This window comes from Micropterus dolomieu, linkage group LG18 (assembly GCF_021292245.1).
Source record: "Micropterus dolomieu isolate WLL.071019.BEF.003 ecotype Adirondacks linkage group LG18, ASM2129224v1, whole genome shotgun sequence".
NCBI classification, from domain to species: Eukaryota; Metazoa; Chordata; class Actinopteri; order Centrarchiformes; family Centrarchidae; genus Micropterus; species Micropterus dolomieu.
The window spans coordinates 35,445,981-35,470,764 of NC_060167.1; the positions used below are offsets into that span (position 1 = coordinate 35,445,981).

The 24,784-nt window shown below is 40.6% G+C and overlaps 2 protein-coding genes across 2 annotated transcripts; both read left to right on the forward strand.

The window, feature by feature from the left end:
* The first annotated feature begins 7,994 nt into the window (after positions 1-7,994).
* LOC123987104 (CCN family member 5-like) lies at positions 7,995-17,558 on the forward strand. Its single transcript, XM_046075718.1, has 5 exons — positions 7,995-8,051; positions 10,406-10,622; positions 14,495-14,743; positions 15,241-15,473; positions 17,271-17,558. The coding sequence occupies exons 1-5, from the start codon at positions 7,995-7,997 to the stop codon at positions 17,556-17,558; spliced, it is 1,044 nt and encodes a 347-aa protein (XP_045931674.1).
* Positions 17,559-21,823: 4,265 nt separating this feature from the next.
* LOC123986814 (P2Y purinoceptor 1-like) lies at positions 21,824-23,814 on the forward strand. Its single transcript, XM_046075217.1, has one exon. It carries the CDS (start codon positions 21,936-21,938, stop codon positions 22,959-22,961), a length of 1,026 nt encoding a protein of 341 aa, XP_045931173.1. The 5' UTR covers positions 21,824-21,935; the 3' UTR covers positions 22,962-23,814.
* The last annotated feature ends 970 nt before the right edge of the window (positions 23,815-24,784 follow it).

Below are 24,784 nucleotides of genomic sequence, written 5' to 3' on the forward strand. Positions count from 1 at the left end.
AATGAAGGAACTCAGTGCAACAGTGTGACTCATTGATGTATTTTTAACAGAGGACCTTAGTGGATTAATACATTATTGGTTTTAGTCTTTTCAGTATTTTCAGACAGATTTGTTGATAACACCATATCTTTTAAAAGTCTAAGGTCATGGCTCTGATGAAGCTCTGCTGCGAATTTACATTGGTTTCCTCCAAATTAGCCTAGGTGTTACACATACCTTGGTGTTATATTCCCTGCTGGTGGAAGTGCCCTGACTTTAGTGCAATTACACAGAAATTAAATATTTAAATGGACTAATCATATTTTTAGCTAAAGGAAGTGTTTATTGAGAAGGCAGTGAAAAGAGTAACATCTGCACACCGACTCTAAACCACAAAATGATTTATTTATGTAGACAACGTTATAATCCAGTCGGATCCTCCTCAGGTCAAAAATGCTTAAAAATGAATACCACACAAATATACTCTACAGGCTCCATAATGACAGCCACCCAGGGTGATCCCAGAACAACTAGCAATTCAGTAAGCCCATAATTACATCAATCCCCAGAAAATGTGGAGGTAGGCTGCAGATTAAAGAGGTGATTTAAAGGAGGTGTAGAGAAAGGGAAATCATTTCATACATGACCCGTGATCTCCGATATCTCTGGATTCTATACTTCAAGGAGCTACACATGCACTGTAAATACTGTTAATCAACTAAGATACCATGATCACGCAGTTGCTGCAGATTTGTCAGCTGCACATCCATGATGTGAATCTCCTGACTATGCAGCCCATTGGAGTTCAGTGAACTCAATGTCATGTTCAGGAAACCAGTTTGAGTTGATTTGAGCTTTGTGAAATGGCGCATTATCCTGCTGGAAGTAGCCATCAGAAGATGGTACACTGTGGTCATAAAGGGATGGACATGGTCAGCAACAATACTCAGGTAGGCTGTCACATTTGAATGATGCCCAAAGTGTGGCAAGAAAATTTCCCCCTCACCATAACACCACCACCAGCAGCCTGAACCTTTGATACAAGGCAGGATGGATCCATGCTTTCATGTTGTTTACGCCAAATTCTGACCCTACTATCTGAATGTTGCAGATGAAATCAAGACCAGGCAACGTTTTTACAATCTTCTGTTGTCCAATTTTGGTGAGCCTGTGTGAAGTGTAGCCTCAGTTTCCTGTTCTTAGCTGGCATCCACACAACTGCCGCTCACTGGATATTTTCTCTTTTTCAGACCATTCTCTGTAAACCCTAGAGATGGTTGTGCGTGAAAATCCCAGTAGATCAGCAGTTTCTGAAATACTCAGAGCAAATTGTCTGGCACCAACAACCACGCCCCGTTCAAAGTCACTTAAATCCCCTTTCTGATGCTCGCTTTGAACTTCAGCAAGTTGTCTTGACCTCGTCTACATGCCTAAATGGATTGAGTTGCTGCCATGTGATTGGCTGATGAGCTATTGGTGTTAACAAGCAATTGATCAATTGTACCTAATAAAGTGGCCAGTGGGGGTATACTCCAAACACACTATGAGATGTTAACAGAGCTGGAACTTGGAGCTGAACAGAATCTGGAGTTGACGAGCCCTGATCTGTGTAATTAACCACCAACAATAGGGCACTCATTCCCCCTCAGACTTTCCCAACCCTGAAAGGATGCACAGTTGGAATGTCAAACATTCTCAGGCGGTCAGCATGTGAAAGCAGGATCCGTCTGTTTGTGAATCTGCAGTGCACATGTTGTGTATTGATGTGTAGTTCTATGTATGTCCCTTGGGGCTGTAACACCTGGAAGCAACAAGTATATCTACTTCCTTCCCAGTTGTCCCAGCAGTTTTACAACCAGTTATACTACTACTGGGATGACTGAAGCTTTCTGCAGCCACCAGGCCACCCCGTGTGACTGACCCATCTGACTACTCAACAGAATGCACTGTGTTTTGCTGTGACTGAGAGAATTTGAATTTACCCTGGAAGTATGCTTAAACCAAAGTGCTGTGACTGTGTTATAGTTTTATATTTATAAATATTTGAATTCACAGATGTATTATACATAAAATACATCAACACACACAACAACTGGAATTCACCTTACTATACATTCCACTAGACGCGTCAGTTTCCATTGCATAGTGTATCTAAGTGGGCTACATCTCCCTCTATAGAGTCATCTATGAAGTCTTGAGTTAACCAGCAAGTAGTGTAGCATTAGCGTGAGCTGGAGTGGATCTTAATTTCACCAAATAGGATTCAACTGGCTATAATGAGATCACACTGAACACAGTTGAAGAGGTCTTAAGCAATCAATCAGCTACTGATCCTACAGTAGTCAATCAATCATTGCTGATAAGAAAAGCAGAGTCTTCCCCACCCTGTCTGTGGCTCTCAGCTCTAAACCCACTGGTTCCTAGTGAAGTTGTTAATCTTTTGCAACAGGTCACAAATATAAAGTTTAATTTTTACTAAAGGCTCGGACACTTCCTAAAACCCTGTCCCTGTAGTTTATCAGATTTTACTCAATCAAGTGGAAAAGTACATTTGCTGGGACTATTTTCAGCTGAGGATTAATCTACATTTGGTGTTCCAGTGAGTATTTGGGGAATGTGGAACTGAGTCAAAATAAACTACGCAGAAACATCAAAGATCAAAGTCCAAAAACTGAAGTCCCTTTAGAGGTTCAGTTGCAAATAAAAACTTTGATTTCCCTGATCTAAATAAGTGCGTTTTAAGATGCCTGGAGAGCGGAAATTGGTTAACAACAGCTTTAAAACCATGTCAGCGGGCTGTAGCTTGAGAATCAGGTTAAATGTTACAGCCTACAAACTGGAAATACAGAAGACTAAAAGGCTAAAATGATACATGAAACAAATGCTGTCAATGTTTAACTAAAGAGTTCATGTAAAGGGAAATTCACACTACACACACCATCTATTGTTTGCTGTCTGTCACGCTCTGTTTTACATGTCGGTCCCTCTCTCTCTGACTCCTCACGTGTCTCTCCTGCAAAGTCATTTAGTAGAATTATATACACCTTCTTTTTTTCATCTTTGTGTTTGTATCATTTTGAGTTGAATTATAAAAATGTGTTTCTTACAGGACATAAATGTAAGAAAAATGTGTGTTGTACAATTTTCATATAATAATAATATGTTATTACACTGTAATTATGCTAGGTGTCTGCATTGTTAAATTGAGCCTAAAGGTTCCTCTTTATTTACCAAAGAACACATATATCTCTCTGGTAACTACATTGTTTGAATTGGATCCGGACAGTTTTTGTTTGTGGTGAGCAGCACAGGGACACACTGCTAATCCTGTCAGTCACAGTGGGCAGTCTGCTCTTCCTCTCTCATGTCCATGACCCTCTCTTTCTTTTCCTCTCTTGTCCCCTTATATCCTCCCTTCCCAAAGCTGAGCTTTGATTTTTTATTTTGGGTGTCTTAGTGAACCTGTACACAAAAGGTCAGTTGCACCAAAGTGAAGTTATTTTTTATTCAGTTATTTCACAACCTTTGTTATATACACCTCAGAAAAAATACTGAGGTCCAGACCTCAGTGACCTCAATGGGGGGGTACAGCCATGAGTGTGTGTGTTCATGGTAATGAAGGAACATGTCACCAGTGCAACAGTGTGGCTCATTGATGTGTTTTAACAGTTTTTGGAACAACAATAGAGCTCTATGGCACAGAGGAAGAATAGATATCAGGCTTTGATTCACACACAGTACTTGTTACATTCATTCATTGTTGGTTTGTGTCATTTCATGGGTTTTGTTGAAAATAAGAGAAATACAGAATATCTCCAGACTTGTGCTTTAATCATTTTATGCACTGCAAAACTGGTGGAACTGATCATTGATTTTAGGAATAAGGAGATAAAGACACACACTCCTGTCTAGATCAGTGGAGCTGAGGTGGAGCAGGTGAACAGTTTCAGGTTCCTGGGAATCTCAGAGAACTTGACATGGTCGTCTCACATCTCCACGCTGGTGAAGAAAGCTCAGAAACGCCTGTATTTCTTGAGGAAGCTTAAGAAGACCAAATTCCCGTGCCAAGTTCTTGTCAGCTTCTAAAGAGGAGTAACAGAAAGCATCCTGACTGGAAACATCACTAACATGGGATGTGCACGGCTCAGGACCAGAGGGCTCTGCAGCGGGTGATTCAAACTGCTCAGAAGATCATTGGTACCCATCTCCTGAACATCAGTGATATCGGTGAGGTGCCTGCAGAGCCCAAAGGATACTAAAGGACAGTACCCACCCAGCCACAGCCTGTTCACCCTGCTGCCTTCTGGGAAGAGATATAGAAGTTTCTGCTGCAGCACCACCAGACTGCAGAGCAGCTTCTTCCCCCAAGCTATCAGACTTTTAAACTCAAATTCATCCTCAGCACTGCTCCATTGAATGCAGTTTATTTCTGTTTACCATTATTATAATTGCTTCTGTATTACTGCATATAGTGTGTTACAAACTCAGTGTCACTCTATAACCTGTTGAATTTGACAAATAAATGTACTCTTGTAGGGTGCGAATTATACAGTGACAACAACTTTTTCTCCAGGTCCAAAAGAAAACCCAGTACAGCACAGGCGCGGGCTTCAGTGAACTAAAATCTTATGCTTACAATATCCTTGCTTATTTAACTAATGTCATCAGTCTGTGGATGATGATAAATCAAATTCATTACACCAGTTCATGGGAGGTCACCAAGTATTCTAGAGCAAAACTGCCAGCAAGTCAGACACACAACAGCAGAACATCATGACCGCTCAAAACACAGTGTTGATACGTTGTCTATGAAGATTCTCAGTCATCCAGGTCATAGTTATCGACCCCCTCCCCTGTTCAATGACGGCTTTTCGACCCGGGTGTAGATGCTTCCTTGACACCTCTTTCAAACCATCCATCTTCTCTGTCTAAAATGTACACCTGGTGGTCCTCAAACGAGTGTCCTCTGTCCTTCAGATGTAAGTAGACTGCAGAGTCAAGAGGACAATGTCGTTGGTGAATTGGGAATTTCTGGGAATTCCAGAGTTAAAACAAATGCCATGTTTATTGTGAAAGGACTCACAAAATACTTCAAACTCTATATTGATGTAAAAATATATCTCTACAATAACTAATCCGCAATTTCACTGCATATAAACACCAGTAACGACAATTACATAAAATATGAAATTACATAGCACGAGTACGGGAAATATATTTTATTATTTACAAATACAGGTAAGAAAGACCCCCCTGAACTTTTGCCTCTTTTGGGGGGGGTCCAAGCCTTAACTAGGGGGGTCAGACCCCCCCCCCATTCCCCCCATTATTCGAACAGTGTATTTCACATTGCCTCCCCTTACTGTTACCAGGGTACAGTAAGTTAAAATTAAGCTCTACAAATTAGAACTGAGGGCCTGAATTTTAACCTTGTAGTCACAGTTTCAATTCATGTGTGTTACAAAATAAACCAATAATTCCTGGCTGTGTTCTCACTGCAATTTGCATTATTGCAAATCTCTATGGTGACCACAGATCCAAATGTGATGTCTAATAGTACTTTAATGGGAACAGACTGACGTAATCTATTTTCCCTGTTCTAGTTGTTTTCCGTCCAAAAACTGCGGCGCTTTGTGTCCACAGAGATCGTCTGGCACGCCGCTATCTTGGTGAGGTCGGCTGCGGTCTTCAGTTTCGTTTGTGTCACAAGGTATGAGAGCAGAAGAAGAGTGTAATTTGGCGGAGGCGACCTTCATCGGTCTCTGCTGGCGACCTGTAGGGGCCAAACAGATATGCAGGATATGCCTGAAATCGAGACGAACAAAATGAGCCCACCCACAGCCCTGTAGGATGTTCTGTTCTCAAGCTGTGGGCCTGTAAAGCATGGGAGTACTTTTGGTCATTTATATTGACTGTTTTCATCAATATTTCAATGTTTTGGAAGCTTTATGTTATTTGGAACGTGGTTGTATGGAGAGAAATAACGTTTTGAAGATCACTCCCAATAAAAGTGAACATATAAACAGTAAATATGGCCAAAACATGGACATTCGCCTGGTTTATTTTTGAAAGATTGTGTAATAACTGTTGTATATCAGTTTCTGTTCATCAAATTTACAGTTACAGTTGTATTCTAGGTGTTTTAGAAGATATTCAGGTGCATAATAGTCTACCTTAGGATGGTTTTAATGGTGTATTGCATCAATATAAAGCTTTTTTTACCAGGCGGAGGATGAAAATATTATATATTATATTATAATATCCATGTAGTCTGTGATGGTAAAATAAATATGTTAATCTACAATGGATTTATATTCCTTAGCTTCTGACCTTTCAAAGGAGACCAGAATTATGCATCTTGGCCTAATGGTTGAGGAGATATTACTGATTTATTTTGGATATGTGATTTTAGGCATTTTCCCTAGAAATAGGTTCCAGGTAGGAGGTGGTTTTAAGTAAAGGCATTAACTTTTTGATATGGTGTGGTTTTTGTCGTCACTTATGAACAGAGTTGTAGAATGTTGAAGTCAAATGTAAATACACTGGGTATCAATCATTCTACTCAGTCAGAGTGCTTGTGTACAGTGCAATACGTGAATATAAGGAAGTTGCTCGCCTGTGCATGTATTGATCTAATTCAACCACTAGGTGGAGGCAAATTCCCATTCACGTGTAGTTGGCTTACACACATACAGTACAAACACACTAACATCTGTGAACTAGCAGTCCAGCAGCTGCTTTAATGGACCTGAATCTGATATTGATATTAACTCTAAATGAAATGATAATTTATTTATTTTATTTCATTAAAGCAACTGGTGCTTTAAAAGAAGAATTGAACTGAATTGAACTGAATTTGGGCTTGTAGAAAGCTGTAAACACAACAGTAGCTGGGTCTGAATCCACTCCCTTGTTCACTCATTCATTTCTCAACACACACAGATACTTGATAGTGAGCAGTAAATTAAGTTTTTAGACACTGAATCATTGTCATTTTACATCATAATTCACCGGGGACTTGCTTTGTTGTTAGTAAACAGTTATCCGGAGCAACATTAGCTTTCAGCTGTTGTCATGTTTCTATGGCCTGTGAAATGTAAGTCTAATTTTAGTTTCGACTGCTGTGTCTTCTTGGTAATCACCATACTGTATTTCCTGTCATTAAACTGGCCATGTTCACTGAAAGGCACTGCTGAGCCCATTTGCAAAGCCTGGTTCTCGTGCCCATTCTGGGATAATAGGACTGCTAAGTTAGCTGCATGGCTAAATGAGCTGCAGTTAGCAGCACTTATGGTATGTGAAAACATTACATTGCCTCATTTTAGACTTTATCCAAAGCGACTTACAATTGTTATATATGTCAGATAATTTGCACACCTCTGGAGCAACTAGGTGTTAAGTGTGGGGAATTGAACCCCGGTCTCTCACACCAAAGTCATGTGTCTTAACCACTACACCATCACCATCCTATAATAATGTTCTGCCCCCTATTTTTTTTGGATTATGAATTCGGCTGGTGGAGAGTCTCGGTTCTTACACATAAAGAAAATAAAGTAACCCTCTGGTTTGCATCATAAAGTGCGCGCCTAAAGTAACTCTGGTATTTTCTTTCTTTTTAGCCAAGTGAAAAGGGTAAATTAAGCTAATTAATAAGCTAACCTGACCCAGCATATGTTTTTGTGATGATTCATGCAAACCTGACACCTACACTTTGCAACTAATTAATTCAAGGAGCTAACCTCTTATTTACCATGCACAACATCTGGGAAATATTGTATTTAGGTAACGGCCATCCAGGGCAGAGGGTGGCAGTGGTAAAGGTTTGCTGCAACAATGCGGAGATGGCCTGAGAGTATTCATTTTTCTCCACTAACTATTTACTTTGCAGTCCACCGCCTGTGACATCAGAACCTAGACTATAAAATTGAATGGAGGTAGGCAGCTTCAGGAAAACATGTACACTGTTCTCCAGAGGAGGCTGGACAAAAGGAGCACAGAAGACAGAGGTGAAGAAGATGGACAGAAGAGACACCCAGCTGCTTTGGTTTTTGCTGTTGTGTATCATCACTCAGGTGAGGCCTGCCTAAATGAGATACATATTTATAGTCTCTCTGTAAAATGCAGGTCATATTATTAGCCACAAACCTTTTGTCATTTGCATTAGTAATCTAATCACAGAATATCAGTTCTCTGCATAGTGATGCTTTAGACTGTGCTGTGGGTGATATGTGAAAGCCTTCTTTCTATACTTACCAAAGTGGTGGTTGGGCTGAGGATGTCCCTGCATGTTGTTTTTCATAATACCACACTTTATTGGAGGAAGCAATAAAAAGCAAAGGATTTCCGTTAATCATCATATCAGGGGAAATCACAGCAATAAAATGTGGACTAAACTTAAAACCTGTCCATAGAATGATAAAAAATGATAATTTTTTTTTTTTTTTAATTTTTTAAGTTTTTATTTATTTATTTAAACAAGAAAAGATTAAGAGCAATCGGGCCTGACTCAGTATAGAACTGATTTTCAGCAGGTTCCTGTTCTGCAGAACATGAATACCTCAAACACAACAAAACTCCAAGACCATACAATAACAAACACACAGCAACAAGCACACAAACTACGATAGTAAAACAAGCTTCAGCAGGAGGCCATAAAGCTATCTCAGTATGTTACTGAGCATTATAATGTGTAAAAGTTACATTAAAAAATAAGTGTAGCTATGTATGTGCCCAGCTGAGATGTCAATGTTGAAACTGGACAGTCTATAAGAGTAGATTTGTTCAATGTGACATAGAAAGTGAGTTTCATTTTGTGTTCTATTGTTTTGTCTTTTTACTGGGAACCACTAAATATATTGTTAAGATAAAAACAAAAAACAGATTGTTTAAAGCATGGATAACGCACAAAGGTTCAGTGGGCTGTCGAAATACGAAACCTTTAAGTTAGCCAATTGGTAGAAAGCTTTAGACTTTTTTTCTGCTAGTTGGCATCCAAGTTATTTTAAATTTGGCACATATACATGCTGCATTTGAAATTGTAATACATATTGTGTTATAATATGTAAATGCTCCGTATTTGTATTGCGCCTTTCTAGTCTTTTTGTCTTGTAGTCCCATGAAGGATAAGCATGACATGAAAATCAAAAATAACTCTTGAATGTAAATCAGCTAATAGTCATAGGACTTCACGCTCAGATAAAAAAATCAGTCAGTGTGTTTCCTAAGCACTGTTGTCGTCTGCGGATGAATCCATTAGGGCAGAAGAATCTGTTTGAATCTAGTGTTTATCAAAGACCAAAGCATGTTTGTGCATACTATTCTAATGTCTGAATAGTTTTTGAGATGTGCTTAATCTTTTCACTATAATGGCTGGTCAGTAAACGCTCCCTCCCCATAAAAAGAAGTGATCAGTCTGTCAGTGGTTTCATACTTTATATAGAAGATATATATATATCTAGATCTGAACCATTCTGGGTGTTAGTTGACTTTGGCCTGCAGCCAATTCAACAAAATTCCTTTACCTTTGAAAGTGAGAACTGGCTGCAGTCACACTTGAAGTATTCTACAAACGAGTTTTGTTTCATTCCAAAGCACTAATGCAAATAAGTGAATATGAGTGAACACTTTGATAGCATTGCAGCCTTAAATTTGGTCATGATTTAGTTGGTGTATTTGTTATATTCTACAAAAATATTTTAATTAAAATTGCCTGACTCTTTAGAAACTATGCTGCTGTCACATGTCTGAACCTGTGTGTAGAGCTGCATAAATATACAGCTGACTCAAACCGAGTTCTGCAGTAATTCATCTAAGCTAGACCTGAAAAGTGCATTTCTATATTCAGTTATATTCAGTCTATATAGTTATACTTATACTTACAACATGTGGTTACCATGTGTCGACTGTCTGCGATGTGAACAGACAGTTGTGCACAGACTACAGGGCATCTTCCTGTTTGTTCTGTTTAGTTGTGGTGAAAGATAAAATCTGCTCACGTCATACAAACAGCAGACTGCTAGTTTACAGTACAAGTACAGGTACTTCTGCTGAAATCTGACTTCAGTGAACAGTAGAAACACTGACCTCTTCCATCCAGTGTAAGAAAAAAAAAAAAGCCCTGGGACATGCAATATAGTAGAGATTTATAAAACTGTATGTAATATATTAATACATCTTTTTTTGCAGCAATTGAAGGGTCAGTACTTTTCCACATAACCTGAGTTAGTATCTAGCCCCACAAATAGTTTCTGTGTTGTATGCTGAGATTTTAAGATACAGACATATGAAACTTCAGTTTTAGCCCCGTACAGTGCAAGGGAATGAAAACTTGTGTGCCCTAAACCTTATTTAAATACCAGTGGAGCCAGATATTAGCGCCAACAAGCAAGTATAAACAGTAGGTGTTATTTTGTTCCTCTCACTGTAGGTGTGGTGCCAGCTGTGTATTGGGCCATGTCAGTGCCCGCCCACCGTGCTGCGCTGCCCTGCTGGTGTTCGTCAGATGTTAGACAGCTGTGGGTGCTGCCAGGTGTGTGCTAGGCAGGAGGGCGAGGCCTGCACCGACCGGCTTCCCTGTGACACCCACCAAGGGCTACAGTGTGACTACAGCGCCAGCCCCCCTGGAGGGCCGGGACAGTGTGTCGGTGCGATCAGAATACACTCAAGCAAAAACACACTAGTTTGGATCTGTAGTCCTACTTTTAATACTACTGATACAACTTTAGCACCCTTTTCTCACCTGTTTCACCTCTCAGAAGGCCATTTAACATGGACAGAAGCATCTTTGGACTCAAACACTCTTCTGTCTATCTGATCAAAAGTGTATTCCAATTGTTGCATAATATAAAAAATATATTTATAGAATATGACACTTTATATTTAAGTGTCACATTCCTTGCTGGATTTTTATAACACAGAACCAAAACTGAAAATCTTAATTTTCAGAATCAACATGTAATCAAAAGTGATATATCCGTGCTTGATTTGTAGGATGCAAAATATTTTAATATGTATTATGTATGAAAAGTCAGAATAATAGAAAACATATTTTAAATATATTATTTTTAATATATGTACTGTGGGGCGACACAGTGATGCAGTGGTTAGCATGGTTGCCCAGGCCTTTCTGTGAGGAGTTTGCATGTTCTTCCCGTGTCTGGATGGATATGTACTATGTGTTTATAAACATATATTTATATATATTTTTTAAATTATTATTATTATTATTATTTATATATATATATATATTACCAAGTGTACAAAATACACAGTATTTAAAATCTAGTTTAAAATTATTTAAAGAAATACCTTATTGTACCAGAGGCAGTGCAATTCAGCAGAGCAACCTTGTGGGTGTTTTTACATTCACATAAATCAATCATGATGATTCATTATTTAAAGTTGGAGTGCAGGATTATTACAAATAAATTAGTGTCTGTTACAATCAAGCCCTCGCCAAACGAGTTCACGCAATGCTGATTAAGCCTATCACCGCCAGATCACTCTCTCTATATTCACAGTATACCCGAGTTTTTAAATCTGGTGTCTGTGGTAGTGATGCGTTTTACATCAACCAGCAATTATTGGTTTGCTAGGAGCAACCCAGAGCCACATAGTGAGCTCCACGATCTACCACAATCTATCTTTGCCTATTTGGGAACGGGTTGTAACCTCACATAAAACTGAACCACATAAAACTGAACCACAGTCCCTTGGAACAGCCACTGACACGCCCTCTCTAGTAGAGGCAGAGCTGGAGGCTGATTGGGGTTTCTCGTCAATTTCCCTGGAGGAAGTCACTGACGTAGTCAAACAACTCCACAGTGGCATAGCCCCAGGGATTGATGAGATCCGCCCAGAAATGCTAAAAGCTTTGGGTGTGGAGGGGCTGTCTTGGATGACACTTCTCTTTAACATTGCCTGGAAGTCGGGTACGGTGCACAAGGAGTGGCAGACTGGGGTGGTGGTTCCCCTGTTCAAAAAGGGGGACCAGAGAGTCTTTGCCAATTACATAGGTTTATTACACTTCTCAGCCTCCCCGGTAAAGTCTACCCCAAGGTGCTGGAATGGAGGGTTTGGTTGATAGTTGAACCTCAGATTGAAGAGGAACAATGTGGTTTTCGTCCCGGTCGTGGAACAAATGACCAGCTCTTTACTCTCACAAGGATCCTGGAGTGCGCTTGGGAGTATGCCCATCCAGTCTGCATGTGCTTTGTAGATCTGGAGAAGGCGTATGACCCCCGGGAGATACTGTGGGAGGTGCTGCAGGAGTATGGGGTGAGGGGGGCCCTTCTCAGGACTATCCAATCCCTGTACATCCAAAGAGAGACAGTAAGTCAGACTCTTTCCAGGTGAGGATTGGCCTTTGCCAGGGCTGCGCTTTGTCACAAATCCTGTTTGTGATATTCATGGACAGGATATGGAGGCATAGTCGTGGCAAGGAGGGGCTGCAGTTCGGTGGGCTTGGGATCTCGTCACTGCTTTTTGCAGATGATGTGGTCCTGATGGCATCATCGGTCCGTGACCTCCAGCTCTCACTGGATCGGTTCGCAGCAGAGTGCGAAGCGGTAGGGATGAGGATGAGCATCTCTAAATCTGTGGCCATGGTTCTCAGCAGGAAACCGGTGGAGTGCCAACTCCAGGTAGGGAATGAGTCCTTATCCCAAGTGAAGGAGTTCTAGTACCTTGGGGTCTTGTTCACGAGTGAGGGGAGACTGGAGCAGGAAATTGGCCAGAAAATCGGAGCAGCGGGGGCGGTATTGCACTCGCTTTACCACACCATTGTGACGAAAAGCGGCCGAAATAGGTTTCCTCGGGCGGGTGGCTGGTGTCTCCCTTAGAGATAGGGTGAGAAGTTTGGCCATCCGCGAGGAGTTTAGAGTAGAGCTGCTCCTTTGCATTGAGAGGAGCCATTTGAGGTGGTTTGGGCATCTGGCCATCTAGGATCAGTGTTGGGCAACTTACTCAGAAATTGTAATATATTACTAGTTACTTATTACTCCTTAAAAAAGTAATATTATTACTGTACTTCCTGGGTGATAAAAGTAACTAGTTGCATTACTCGTTACGTTACTGTATTACTTTCCAGTGTTTCCCACAAAATGACAGCGTGGGAGGGAGGGGATGTTTTTCTGCACATGCAGCCTGTTCATAAGAGCAGTAGTTACAAAACGTTGCGTTAACGCCACTCTCTCCTGATGAGTCCAAGCATCAGTGACAGCATCTGCTGGAGTTTCTTTCTGTAAGTTTCAAGTCGCTGTGCTGCTTCAGCAGATGCTTCAATAAATCAGATGTAGAAATGTTCACGGTTGAAAGGTTTTTGCTGGTCGCACAGAGTTTAGACTAGACGACAATGTTCTTTGCATCAGACTGTGACACAATAATGGCAGCAGCTACTTACAGCTGTGGAAAGAACGCCTCTCCCCCTAGTTCTACTTTCTTCCTTTAGTGTTTGGCTATTAGGGGACATGAACAAAAAAGTCCTGCTGAGCTGCCGCACAGTCGTGGATTTACGTCAAGGATGGTGCGTTCAGTAACGAGTAACGCAGCGTTACTTGCCTTAGTAACTGTAATAATATTACTGTTTTTAAAAAGTAATTAGTTACACTACGTAGTTACTGGGAAAAGTAATATTATTACAGTAACCCGTTACTGCCCAACACTGTCTAGGATACAAGTAACTTATGATCGCTACATCTCACAGCGGCCCCTCCCTTCCCATGACTTCCAGTTATAAGAATCTCAATTGCAAACATTATGTTTATCTGACGTTACCAATGATTAATAACAGTAAACCTGATCCGAAATTGTATTTGGGTTACAGTGAACTGTTTTACTGGTTAGCTAGCTGTACTCACCAGAAGCCTCCAGTTTCTCCGTTATGTATTTCACTGCATTAATCTTACTATCGCGGTTGGAAAATGCCTGGCTTGTACAGTTGGGGTTTCTCTTTCTAAAGCTCAATCAGGCGTTCTTCGCGTTCCTGGGTCCAGAGACCAGCCATTCTTGCTTGCCTAAATCATGCACCCTGACGTTCCGCCACGGCTAGTTGTCAAGAGAACGCTCTCAGAATGTTGTGGTTTGTTGGACTTTCTACGACTCGACCCGACCCGACAAGAAATGTCAAACTCTAAAGACTCCATCCAACTGACACCGACTGACAGCTCACACTGATCCAACAGTCGGTGTTGGTTGGAGTCGGACGGCGTTTGTCAGGGCAGTGTGCAAGCACCTTGAAGGTGCAGGACACCACCACAGTGACACAAGACCTATTCACTACAGTAAAGTTACATCTACATGTGCACATACACTCTCATTTGAAAGTATGTATGATTTCTTGCTAATGCTCTTGCCGTAATGACTGGATTTCAGTGGATGTCATGTTTCCTGCAGGTTACTTGTTTTGTTTCACAGAACTCATCCCATGCTTGGCACAGCATTAATGTAGCAAGCCAAATCTTTTTCACCGACAAAACATTCCATCGTCTCCAAGTCATCCTCCCTTTGCTGTGATCAGGTCGGAACGAGCTGGGCTGTGAGATGAATGGCAGGAGGCTGGAGGAGGGACAGGTATTTCAACCTTCCTGTGCCAAGCTCTGCCACTGTCTGGGGGGAGGGGTGACCTGCGTGCCCCTGTGCAGTGATGATCTGAAGAGGCCCACTGATAAGTGCCTCAAACCTCGGCTGGTGAGACTACCAGGGCGCTGCTGCAAAGAGTGGGTGTGTGACAGCGTGGACAACAACATTTCCTCAAATCCATCCGCAGGTAATGTGGTTGAGGATCTACATGAACAAACAACAAAGATGACTCAGAATTATAACTGCAATATCAAGTCAGGCTGTTAAGACTTGTGAAATAGTAAAAGCATCAAATATAGCTACTCTGAAAACTGCAGAGACATTTTCATCTCATCTCTCTAAGGATTTGAGCAAAAACACTGAAACAGCTGGATGATTTTAAGGTATATCCTGTGAGGGATTAAATGCTGCTGTTAAATGAGGACCCAGAATGGTTCTCGTTGCTTTTGGGTTGTGTCAAAAATAAACAGATTTCAATACCAAAGAGGTGTCAGGAATGTCAAACATATACACGAAACATCTGTGGGCACTATTCTTAGCTAACTGACCTCATCCGAGCAGCAGTTTACCACATTTCAGTGCATATGAACTTTCTGACTCACGAGTTCTCATCAAAGCAGTCCACTTCAAACAAGTTTCAGCTTGATGAACACAGCAAATATTTTCCTCTTCTCTTCTTTCCAGCAGAGCAGACACGTCAGGACTACAGGGGTGGGCTGTTCGGCCCGACGTTTGGCTCGATCTCCAACTGTATCGAGTGGACCTCAGATTGGAGCCCATGCTCCCACAGCTGTGGCCCAGGTGTCTCCACGCGCACCACAACCAGAAACTGGGCTTGTCGCCTGCAGACTGAGACCAGACTGTGCCATGTCAGGACGTGCCCATCAATGCTGCCGGGGCTCCGAATGCTGCAGACGGTACAATCAGCACACATTACTAAGCTCCACTGATCAAACACTTGTTAATACATTTCAAAGTAAAGTTCTACCCAAGAATGTATACTATTCATAAATACTTTTGATGATGTACTGCATTTCTGAGCTGCCACTGTGCACCATCTTGGTATCCACATGGTTGTATCTTGAACTATATGGTGGTCAAAAATATTCATTAAATAAAGACATTACAAAAGTACAGAAGCCCTAAGCAGCCATCGATTACATCGATAATTTTCTCGATATCTCGAGATAACAAAACAGTAGTTTAACACAGGGGTGGGCAGGAACATTTCTTAATGATAATTTCACTGTGGTCTTCAGTGTCACTCATTAGTTCTGTTGGTCATTATCATAGAGTTGTGTGATTGATCCTCACTGATCAATTTCTTTCTTTTTTTTATCTTTTTCATATTCCTCTTCAACAAAGTTCTTATAAAGAGACTGTTTCAAGTGCTCACAATTAAGCACATTCCAGACTGTGTGCATCCCGGCGATTGGTCTCTCATCCATCGACCTATGAACTTTCCATTTCCCCATCATTTCCAAGCAGAGGAAATCCATCCACTTCTCAGTCTGGGGAATCCATTTAACGTTGCAGATTTCCTGACGACCTTTGAAATAGCCATCTGGAAATGTGTGATTGGGTTCCCCTGAATCTCTTCATAACAACTTTGTTGAAGAGGATGATAAAAAACAGCAGGGGTCAAACCTGCAGTCCATGGACTACAAGTCCTGCACTCTACCAACTGAGCTCACCAGAAACTCAAAAAAATCTGCCGACCCCTGTATTCAGCTATGGTTTGTTATCTCGAGATCATGATCCTGTTATCACAGGAAAAAATATTTGAATCGATGGACTTTTAGGGCTTCCATACAAAAGAGAAAACCAAATGGAAAGATTATAAAATACAGTATATATAAAGAACCAATATCTAAGGAAATAATTCAATGACTTTTTATTAATTAAACTTCATGTAGCTGTTATAAAACTTCCTTTTCTGGAGACATATTTGTTTATTTCATTTGTGGTTTTAATTTCCTTTTCCAATTTCTTTTTTTTTTCATTTCTTAAAAGCATTTTTCACAGAGACACATTCAGGTTATTATGGCTCTTAAAATGAATTGATCTAATGACAGACCTTTTCCACAGTAGAATGTTTGACTTGTCATAACAGGAAAAGCAAGGGGGCGGGTGGTGATAACATTGATAAGGACTCTCTTCCATTCAAGATTCTGAGTAAGCCAAGCCAGCCAGCATACACAACACCAGGACCCTGGAACACAGAGCAATGAATAATTTTTAAGCACTTTATTAAGTTGTTATATTTCTTTTTGTTTCTTTATTAAGTTAATTTAGAAAAATAACTTAATGGAGCTTTATTTTTATTTATTAATGGGGGTTTTTAAGTGATGACCAAGCAGCCTGCAGCAGATCTGTTTAGCTTCTCAATCAACACATGAGTAATTAAATCTATAGATAGCCTATAAAATAGAGCTTTGCATTTTAGCCCGACCACGATGGGGCCCAACCTATTTACATCTCTTGGGTTGGGCTTTGGGCCAATTTTCATGTCATAGCTCACACATGGCCCTTTATGTGTTTTAGATATCCATCTATTAAAGTAAACCAGTTGTGCCATAATCCAGGATAAGAATGGGCCAAATTTTGAATGTTAAAACACATGTCAACCTACAAATGGCAACACATCACTGGACATGCAACAAGAAAAAAAAAACATGATTACAGTTTTGCCTGTCACTTTATATATGTTTCAGGGTTCGGGGGTGTGCGAGAGCAGCCACATTTCACCTGTGTCCATTAAGCTTGAACACCAGGGCTGCTGGAGTACCAGAGCCTACCGTCCCAGGTTCTGTGCCTTGACGTGTCTAGAGGGACGCTGCTGCAGCCCATCTCACACAAGGACTGTGCGGATGGTTTTCCGCTGCCCTCAAGGCAGGCTAACCCAGCAGCAGGTGATGATGATCGAGTCTTGCTCCTGCAGCATCTCCACCTGCCGGCAGTCCCCAGCCACAGCTGACCGAAGTTTCCTGTCCTGGCTGTGAGGTGCTTGTGCATCCAGATACAAGAAGATGGGCAGGTCCCGTCAGGAGGAAACTACAGGATGAAAATGACCAAACGTGATAATGTGGCTGTGCAGGAAATGAAGCCAGAGTTTCCAAATTTTGGAAATATTACAATCAGGATGTGAAACTTGCCATTTGACACGAGCTGTGAGAATATGTACACAGTAATGTAAATGTGCACTCACATTTGAAAGTATGTACTAAGATTTATGCAGTAATCTGTATCCAGATTTAAAAACAAAAAGGTAACCTCATTCACATTTTACCTCATATTATTTCATTTCCATGCTCCTACAAATTCTTATATCACCATATTTTTCCGATTTGAATCCTGTCCACTCTTTGGCAAAGATTTGTACTGAGATTAAATACACTGAACAAAATTATAAACGCAACACTTTTGTTTTTGCCCCCATTCATCATGAGCTGAACTCAAAGATCTGAGACTTTCTCTATGTACACAAAAGGCCTTTTTCTCTCAAATATTATTCACAAATCTGTCTGGTGGACATTCCTGTAGTCAGCATGTAAATTGCACGCTCCCTCAAAATTTGCAACATCTGTGGCATTGTGCTATGTGATGGAACTGTCCATATTTGAGTTGCCTTTTATTGTGGCCAGCCTAAGGCACACCTGTGCAATACCCATGCTGTCTGATCAGCATCTTGATATGCCACACCTGTGAGGTGGATGGATTATAACATCTCAGAGAACAACCTACTGCTCAACGTCAGCAAAACTGGTGGAACTGATCATTGATTTTAGGAATAAGGAGATAAAGACACACACTCCTGTCTAGATCAGTGGTGCTGAGGTGGAGCAGGTGAACAGTTTCAGGTTCCTGGGAATCTCAGAGAACTTGACATGGTCGTCTGACATCTCCACTCTGGTGAAGAAAGCTCAGAAACGCCTGTATTTCTTGAGGAAGCTTAAGAAGACCAAATTCCCGTGCCAAGTTCTTGTCAGCTTCTAAAGAGGAGTAACAGAAAGCATCCTGACTGGAAACATCACTAACATGGGATGTGCACGGCCCAGGACCGGAGGGCTCTGCAGCGGGTGATTAAAACTGTTCAGAAGATCATTGGTACCCATCTCCTGAGCATCAGTGATATCGGTGAGGTGAGGTGCCTGCAGAGCCCAAAGGATACTAAAGGACAGTACCCACCCAGCCACAGCCTGTTCACCCTGCTGCCTTCTGGGAAGAGATATAGAAGTTTCTGCTGCAGCACCACCAGACTGCAGAGCAGCTTTTTTCCCCAAGCTATCAGACTTTTAAACTCAAATTCATCCTCAGCACTGCTCCATTGAATATAGTTTATTTCTGTTTTATAATTCCTTTATATTAATGTATAACGTCTGCTACGTAGCAGTTTCACTCTATAACCTGTTGCATTGTGACAAATAAATCTACCATGTACCTTGAAAACGATCCACACTCACATATTTGGGATTACAAATGTCATCCAATAGTTTTGTTTGCGAATCAATAATGTGGGTGGGACTTACAAAAGACGCGTCTCTATTGAACAGTCTTGATCAAAATGACGTGAGAGAGAGAGATTTGAAGTCTGTGGGGAAGAGACGGAGCAAAAACATTTTATTTTAAAAATCATTCAAAAGCAAAAATCTTTCTATTCAAACATGCACTCATGTCTCATGTATTTATCAAACATGCAAGAAAGCTGTGTTTAAACTGGTGCATAAACTGCGTTTGGTAGTCAAGTGAGCCATTTTTTGTGAAAACTAGGGCTGGACAGAACATTCAAATATTCGAATATTCAATCGTTAGGTACGCAATCAATTTTAAAGTTGAAATTTGAATATTGAGAGTTTTTTTCCCCACACGCCTGACCTGAGCTCCCAGCAGTGAGCGTAACGCTCCAGTTCACATCAAACTGAAAATAGAATGAAGACCTCAGTCCTGCACTTGGGTCCAGTAGTTGTTACAACGCTGAAAACAAAGTATAGGTAATATTAACTTGCTTTCTTAGTTAGTCTATGCTATGATAATCAAGACACTGAGCTCTCTCTCTCTCTCTATCTCACCAACGCCCGCCCAGACTTACACACTCATGATCGCTGTTATCTCTCCCCATCCCATTCTCCCTCACTCGGGTCATTGACAGGACTTCTTGGGTATTTATCATTCTGCTTTTCTGCTTCTGTATATTGAATACACAGCTATAGCTCATGAAATGACAGCCTGCTTATCAGCAGATGCCTAAACATTCGGCTTAGCGCGACTGTTGAGCGGATCATTCATAGGTCCCACCCATGACATTTCAGCTCATTTTGGATTCACAAAATGTTGGGATTTGCAAACAAAACTTTGGATGAAATTTTATGTGTGGATAGTTTTGTTCAAACCTATTTTTAGATTACATAATAAAGACACAAAAACAACTCCGTACAGTTTGGCTGAAGGGCACAGAAACAGAAATGATCTCAACTTTCACCTCTACAGGCCACTTTAGTGTCATCAACTCAGTGTTTTGGTTTTTCTTATTTGGTTCAGTCTCATTGTGTCAGGGTTTGCAGTGTGTGTGAACTGGTTGAGGACCCAAATGCAGAGTGGCAGAGTTCAAAATAGTCAAAAAACAAGTAATCCCAACAGAGAATCCAAAAATGCAAAGCAAAGTCCAAACACAGGGAGTCAAAAAACACAACCTATATCAAAGACAAAAATCCAAATATCCACACGAACAGAGAACAAGCGAGAGACGACACAAGACAGAACATGACAAACAACAATGATCCAGCAAGGACAAAGCAGAACAACAGGCAATACATACAAGGATAATTAGCAGGGAATGAATACTCAGGTGACACACATGAGGTGTAATAAAGACAGGACAGGAAACAAGCTGGATACAAACAGATGCAGACAACTTCAGACTAAGACAGGAAATAGAGCAAGACTCTGAGACACGGACAAAACTGACAGATCACTCACAGACAAAACTGTGAACAAACTCAGGACAAACACCTGAAGAGAGGGTTATCACGGACAAAACAGACCAGCAACAAACACCCCACACAGACCATTTCAAAATAAGACAAGAGAACAGACTAAACAGACCAACTCCAATCATAACAGGGAACAGACTGAAACAATGATCAAGACATAGAAACACCGAGCAGACAAGACCAAAATAATACAGATGCAGACAGACTAGACCAGAATCGTGACACATTGCTCTCATAACCTTGTGTTCTGATAAACCTGCTCACCACCAATAGCAGACAGACACAGTTAATGATTAGCTCAGGTGAATATAATGGAGTATTTAGCAGCTAAAGACCCAGATATTTTTGGAGACCAAAACATAGAGATAAATATAATATACAATATAATTTGTACAAATATACAAACAAATTGCTGAACTTACATTCATCAGGTCAGCTGACACAAAACTCCTAATGAATGCATGAACTGAAAGTAAATTACATGTTCCATTTTCTGATACAGCGTACAGATGCGCTTAGTAAATCACACATAGTTACAGGAGAAATGTATGTATTGTAAGTTTTGATTTCATGATAGCAAGGAGCATGGTAGAAGAGCATTCATGTAAGCATTTTTTTTTTTTAAAGATACAAATTCACATATGTTGGTTCACTATTTTAAATCTAGGTCTCAGTATTCATTTCAAATGTTAGGATACATTTAAAATTTTCAGAAAAAAAACTGATTTGATATATATATATAAACTGCAGTAAGAATAGAATTGTTGTTGTTGGTTTAATTAAGAACACATTGGTGACTGATAAATGTTTGATAAAAAAAAAACATTATTTAGTTTTTCATTCATGCTTGAATGAATATCTTAGTGGAATGGCATTTGGTATTCTGCATTTGATTAAAATGTTGGCACACAATCCATCTTTATGTAAAAAGTTATTACATAATTAGTGTTTGACAAGGGGGAGGATATGTGAGAGTGTTTCAAAGTGCCAGAACAAATCCCAAGGAAGTCATAAATCCATGTGACATTTTTATACTTTGGGTGTATCCTTCAAATTTAAATAATAATTTGTACAACCAACAGCTGCCTAGCCTATTCTGAATGGCAGAATAAGCCATGACGCATAGGAATGATGTATGTCACAGTCCTGTAATTGTGTCACAGGAATAAATGTCTGTGATGTTGGTTTGTAAGTTTTGTTTTCTATTTCACACCAACTCCAGACTGGGAAGTGGGCGGGCATTTTCTTGGCTTCACTTCAGTGGTGATTTGCACGACCTACACCGCCAGAACAGATGTTTGGTCTGAGCGAGCCCACTGGCTGTTTTTCTTGTGGAAAAGTTTCAATTTAATTAAAAAGAGAGATTTAAAACCAACTACAATCCGAGACATGTCGGGAAATATGACTTGCGCGAACATCAATCTGAATTTTACGCACAACTTTCTGCCGCCTGTGTACATCACTGTGTTCGTCGTCGGGACGCTGTCCAACATCTGGGGGCTAAGAAGCGTGTGCACCAGCTGGAACAACATTGGAAGCATCAACATCTTCATGCTCAACCTCGGGGTGGCGGACCTGCTGTATCTGTCCACTCTGCCGTTCCTTGTGGACTATTACGCGCACGACAGCCACTGGAAGTTCGGCCAGCCTTTCTGCAAGGTGACCCGCTTCTGCTTCAACCTCAACCTTTACGGCAGCATCGGCTTTCTCACCTGCATCAGCATCTACAGGTATTTGGGCATCGTGCACCCCATGAGAGTGATGGGGAAAATCGCCAGCCACCACTCGCTGGCTATAAGCGCCCTGGTCTGGCTTTTCGTCATTGTTCAGATCCTCCCTGATATGTTCTACGACAAAAATGATCTAATCGCACCAAACTCGTGTTTCGACACCACCTCGAACGAGCTGACCAAGGCCTACCTGCCCTACAGCCTAGCTTGGACCGTCACAGGCTTTGTCATACCATTGGTTATAATTCTGGTCTGTTACGGACACGTTGTTTTTGTCCTTGCTAAAAAAGCCAATGTCAACCCTCTGTTGAAGCAGCGGTGTTTGAAACTGGTTGTGATTCTGGTGATACTATTCTCCATCTGTTTCATACCATACCACGTGTTTCGAAATGTTAATCTGAAAACCAGGATTTTGAAACAAAATGGGATTTGTCACGCCAGCTTCCGCGACATCTACATTGCTCATCAGGTCGGCAGAGCTCTGGCTTGTTTAAACAGCGCAATAAACCCTTTGATTTATATAGTTGGAAATGATGAATTTCTCATGAAGCTTCATCACATCAGTAGGCGGGTCCGGCTATCAGTGGCAGACCTGACAGGCACACTCCTTTACCGCAAACCGGTGGAAGGGATCCCGGATTCGCCGTCAGATACTCCTGTTACCTCCGACCTGATGAAAGCATAAGACGCACAATCGGTCCATCCGACAAACATTTCAGTGCTGCGGAGTCCTTGCATATCATGCACCGCCAGAACTTCCACATTTCCGGAAAGTGTGGTAATGACCGATGATTTGAAAGATATTACGCTTGTTAACGATGTCGTAAATCATCAGGGCACCAAGATGGCAGTGCGGAGAGAAAAACAAATGTCCTGCTTGCGAATTTTCTCTGAACTTTATAACAAAAGACAGAAATTGCTATTTGCTGCTGCAGCTCATGTTATCATCTCATTTACTGCAGTTTTTGCTTCAAGCATTCAGTATTGTGCCAAGGTGCTGTTGCACTTTCTGTGTATTCATGTGTTTGTGTGCTTTAAAGCAGATATCCTGTGATTAACACCCTACTTTACAAGGTAGGGAAAGTCTAATCCATGTATTTTGCTTCAGCATTGCCAGGGACTTGTAAATAATTTACAATATATTTCACTACCTTTGCACTCTTACAAGAGAAGATTTGATTGATAATGGTTTGTATTTTCCATCGGTTATGTAACAGATCCTTTAAGGGTTTTGAACAGAAGCACTTATTTCATTTAACTGTCAGAGTGGCCATTCCACAGCCCTTATATTGCAAGATTATTTAAAGAAAATAGACATGGATTTAATAAGGAACTGCAACAGCTATGAAAGTGCTGGGATCTACAGTCTGGTGGAGGAAATAAGCAAAACCTCAGTAAAGCTATAAATACTACGCTGTAAAAATTCTTCATTACAAGTAAAAGTCCTGTATTAAAATGTTTTCTTACATAAAACTACTTAAGTATTATATTTCAAATGCCATCAAGTATCACAAATTAAAGTACTCTATTATGCAGAATGTCTCCTGTCAGCATTAAATATCATTATATACTATATTATTGGATCATTATTAATGATGAATTGCCATGTAAGGTGAAATAAATTAGGAACGCCTAGATAAAACTAATGCAGCCCAATTCAGCAATAAATTCTATGTTCAGTTTTAGAGAGGTGTTGGTTCTACTGTATGGTAATTTTAGAGGATGTAGTTTGTGGGGATGTTAATGCTTATGGGTATTGCATTATATTGAGAGGTGTTTCTATTATTTTGTCCACCCCATTTATATCAGTGGTGGTAGGCAAATAGAATTACAACAGGACCTTTACTGATTGTTGTATTAGACTGCATTAGTTTTAGCTAGGTGTACCTCATAAACTGGTAACTGTGTTTATACAGAGCACCAATGTTTAGAATTACATTTACTTTGTGACCTATATTCTTGTTTTCTTCCACTGTACCTACATTTAAGTACCAGTGAGCAACAGTAAGTATTTTACGGGTACCTGGTTCATGCAGCAAAATGACACTGCAAATTGCATGCTGAATTTTCAATGTCTTTCCAAAGATTTGGAGAGATTTAAGTTCAGCTGTATTACGCACAGTTTCAGGAAAGGGTGAACCAATCACAAATATGCAAACACAGCTCTGGAGTCCACCACCTAATTCCTAATTATATTTAGTCTGTTCCTGTAGAACTGTGTTTTGTAATTGCCCTAAACAATGTAATTGCCCTTTTGTAAATAGTCCTATGCTTCACTGTGAGTGAGAGTCAGTGATGGGAGAAGTACTTCTATATGTAAATAATAACACAGTATAGAAATAGTCTATTACAAATAAAAAGTCCCAGACTTTGACCAACGGTGGAGCTAACTTTTTATATACTGAATAAGATCTGACGTCATCTGTTGTGAGGGATTCTTTGGAACTGCAACATTAATTAGATAAAGCATCCTGTCCCCCTCAATTCTAATGAGGCAGTACAATGAAG

What these genes read in the sequence shown, in the direction of transcription:
- LOC123987104 (XM_046075718.1), top strand. Translation starts at nt 7,995, where the DNA reads ATGGACAGAAGAGACACCCAGCTGCTTTGGTTTTTGCTGTTGTGTATC. An exon ending in TGTTGTGTATCATCACTCAG is followed by an intron (nt 8,052 to 10,405) that starts GTGAGGCCTGCC and finishes CTCTCACTGTAG; the next exon opens with GTGTGGTGCCAGCTGTGTAT. An exon ending in GGCTCCGAATGCTGCAGACG is followed by an intron (nt 15,474 to 17,270) that starts GTACAATCAGCA and finishes TATATGTTTCAG; the next exon opens with GGTTCGGGGGTGTGCGAGAG.
- LOC123986814 (XM_046075217.1), top strand. Translation starts at nt 21,936, where the DNA reads ATGTCGGGAAATATGACTTGCGCGAACATCAATCTGAATTTTACGCAC.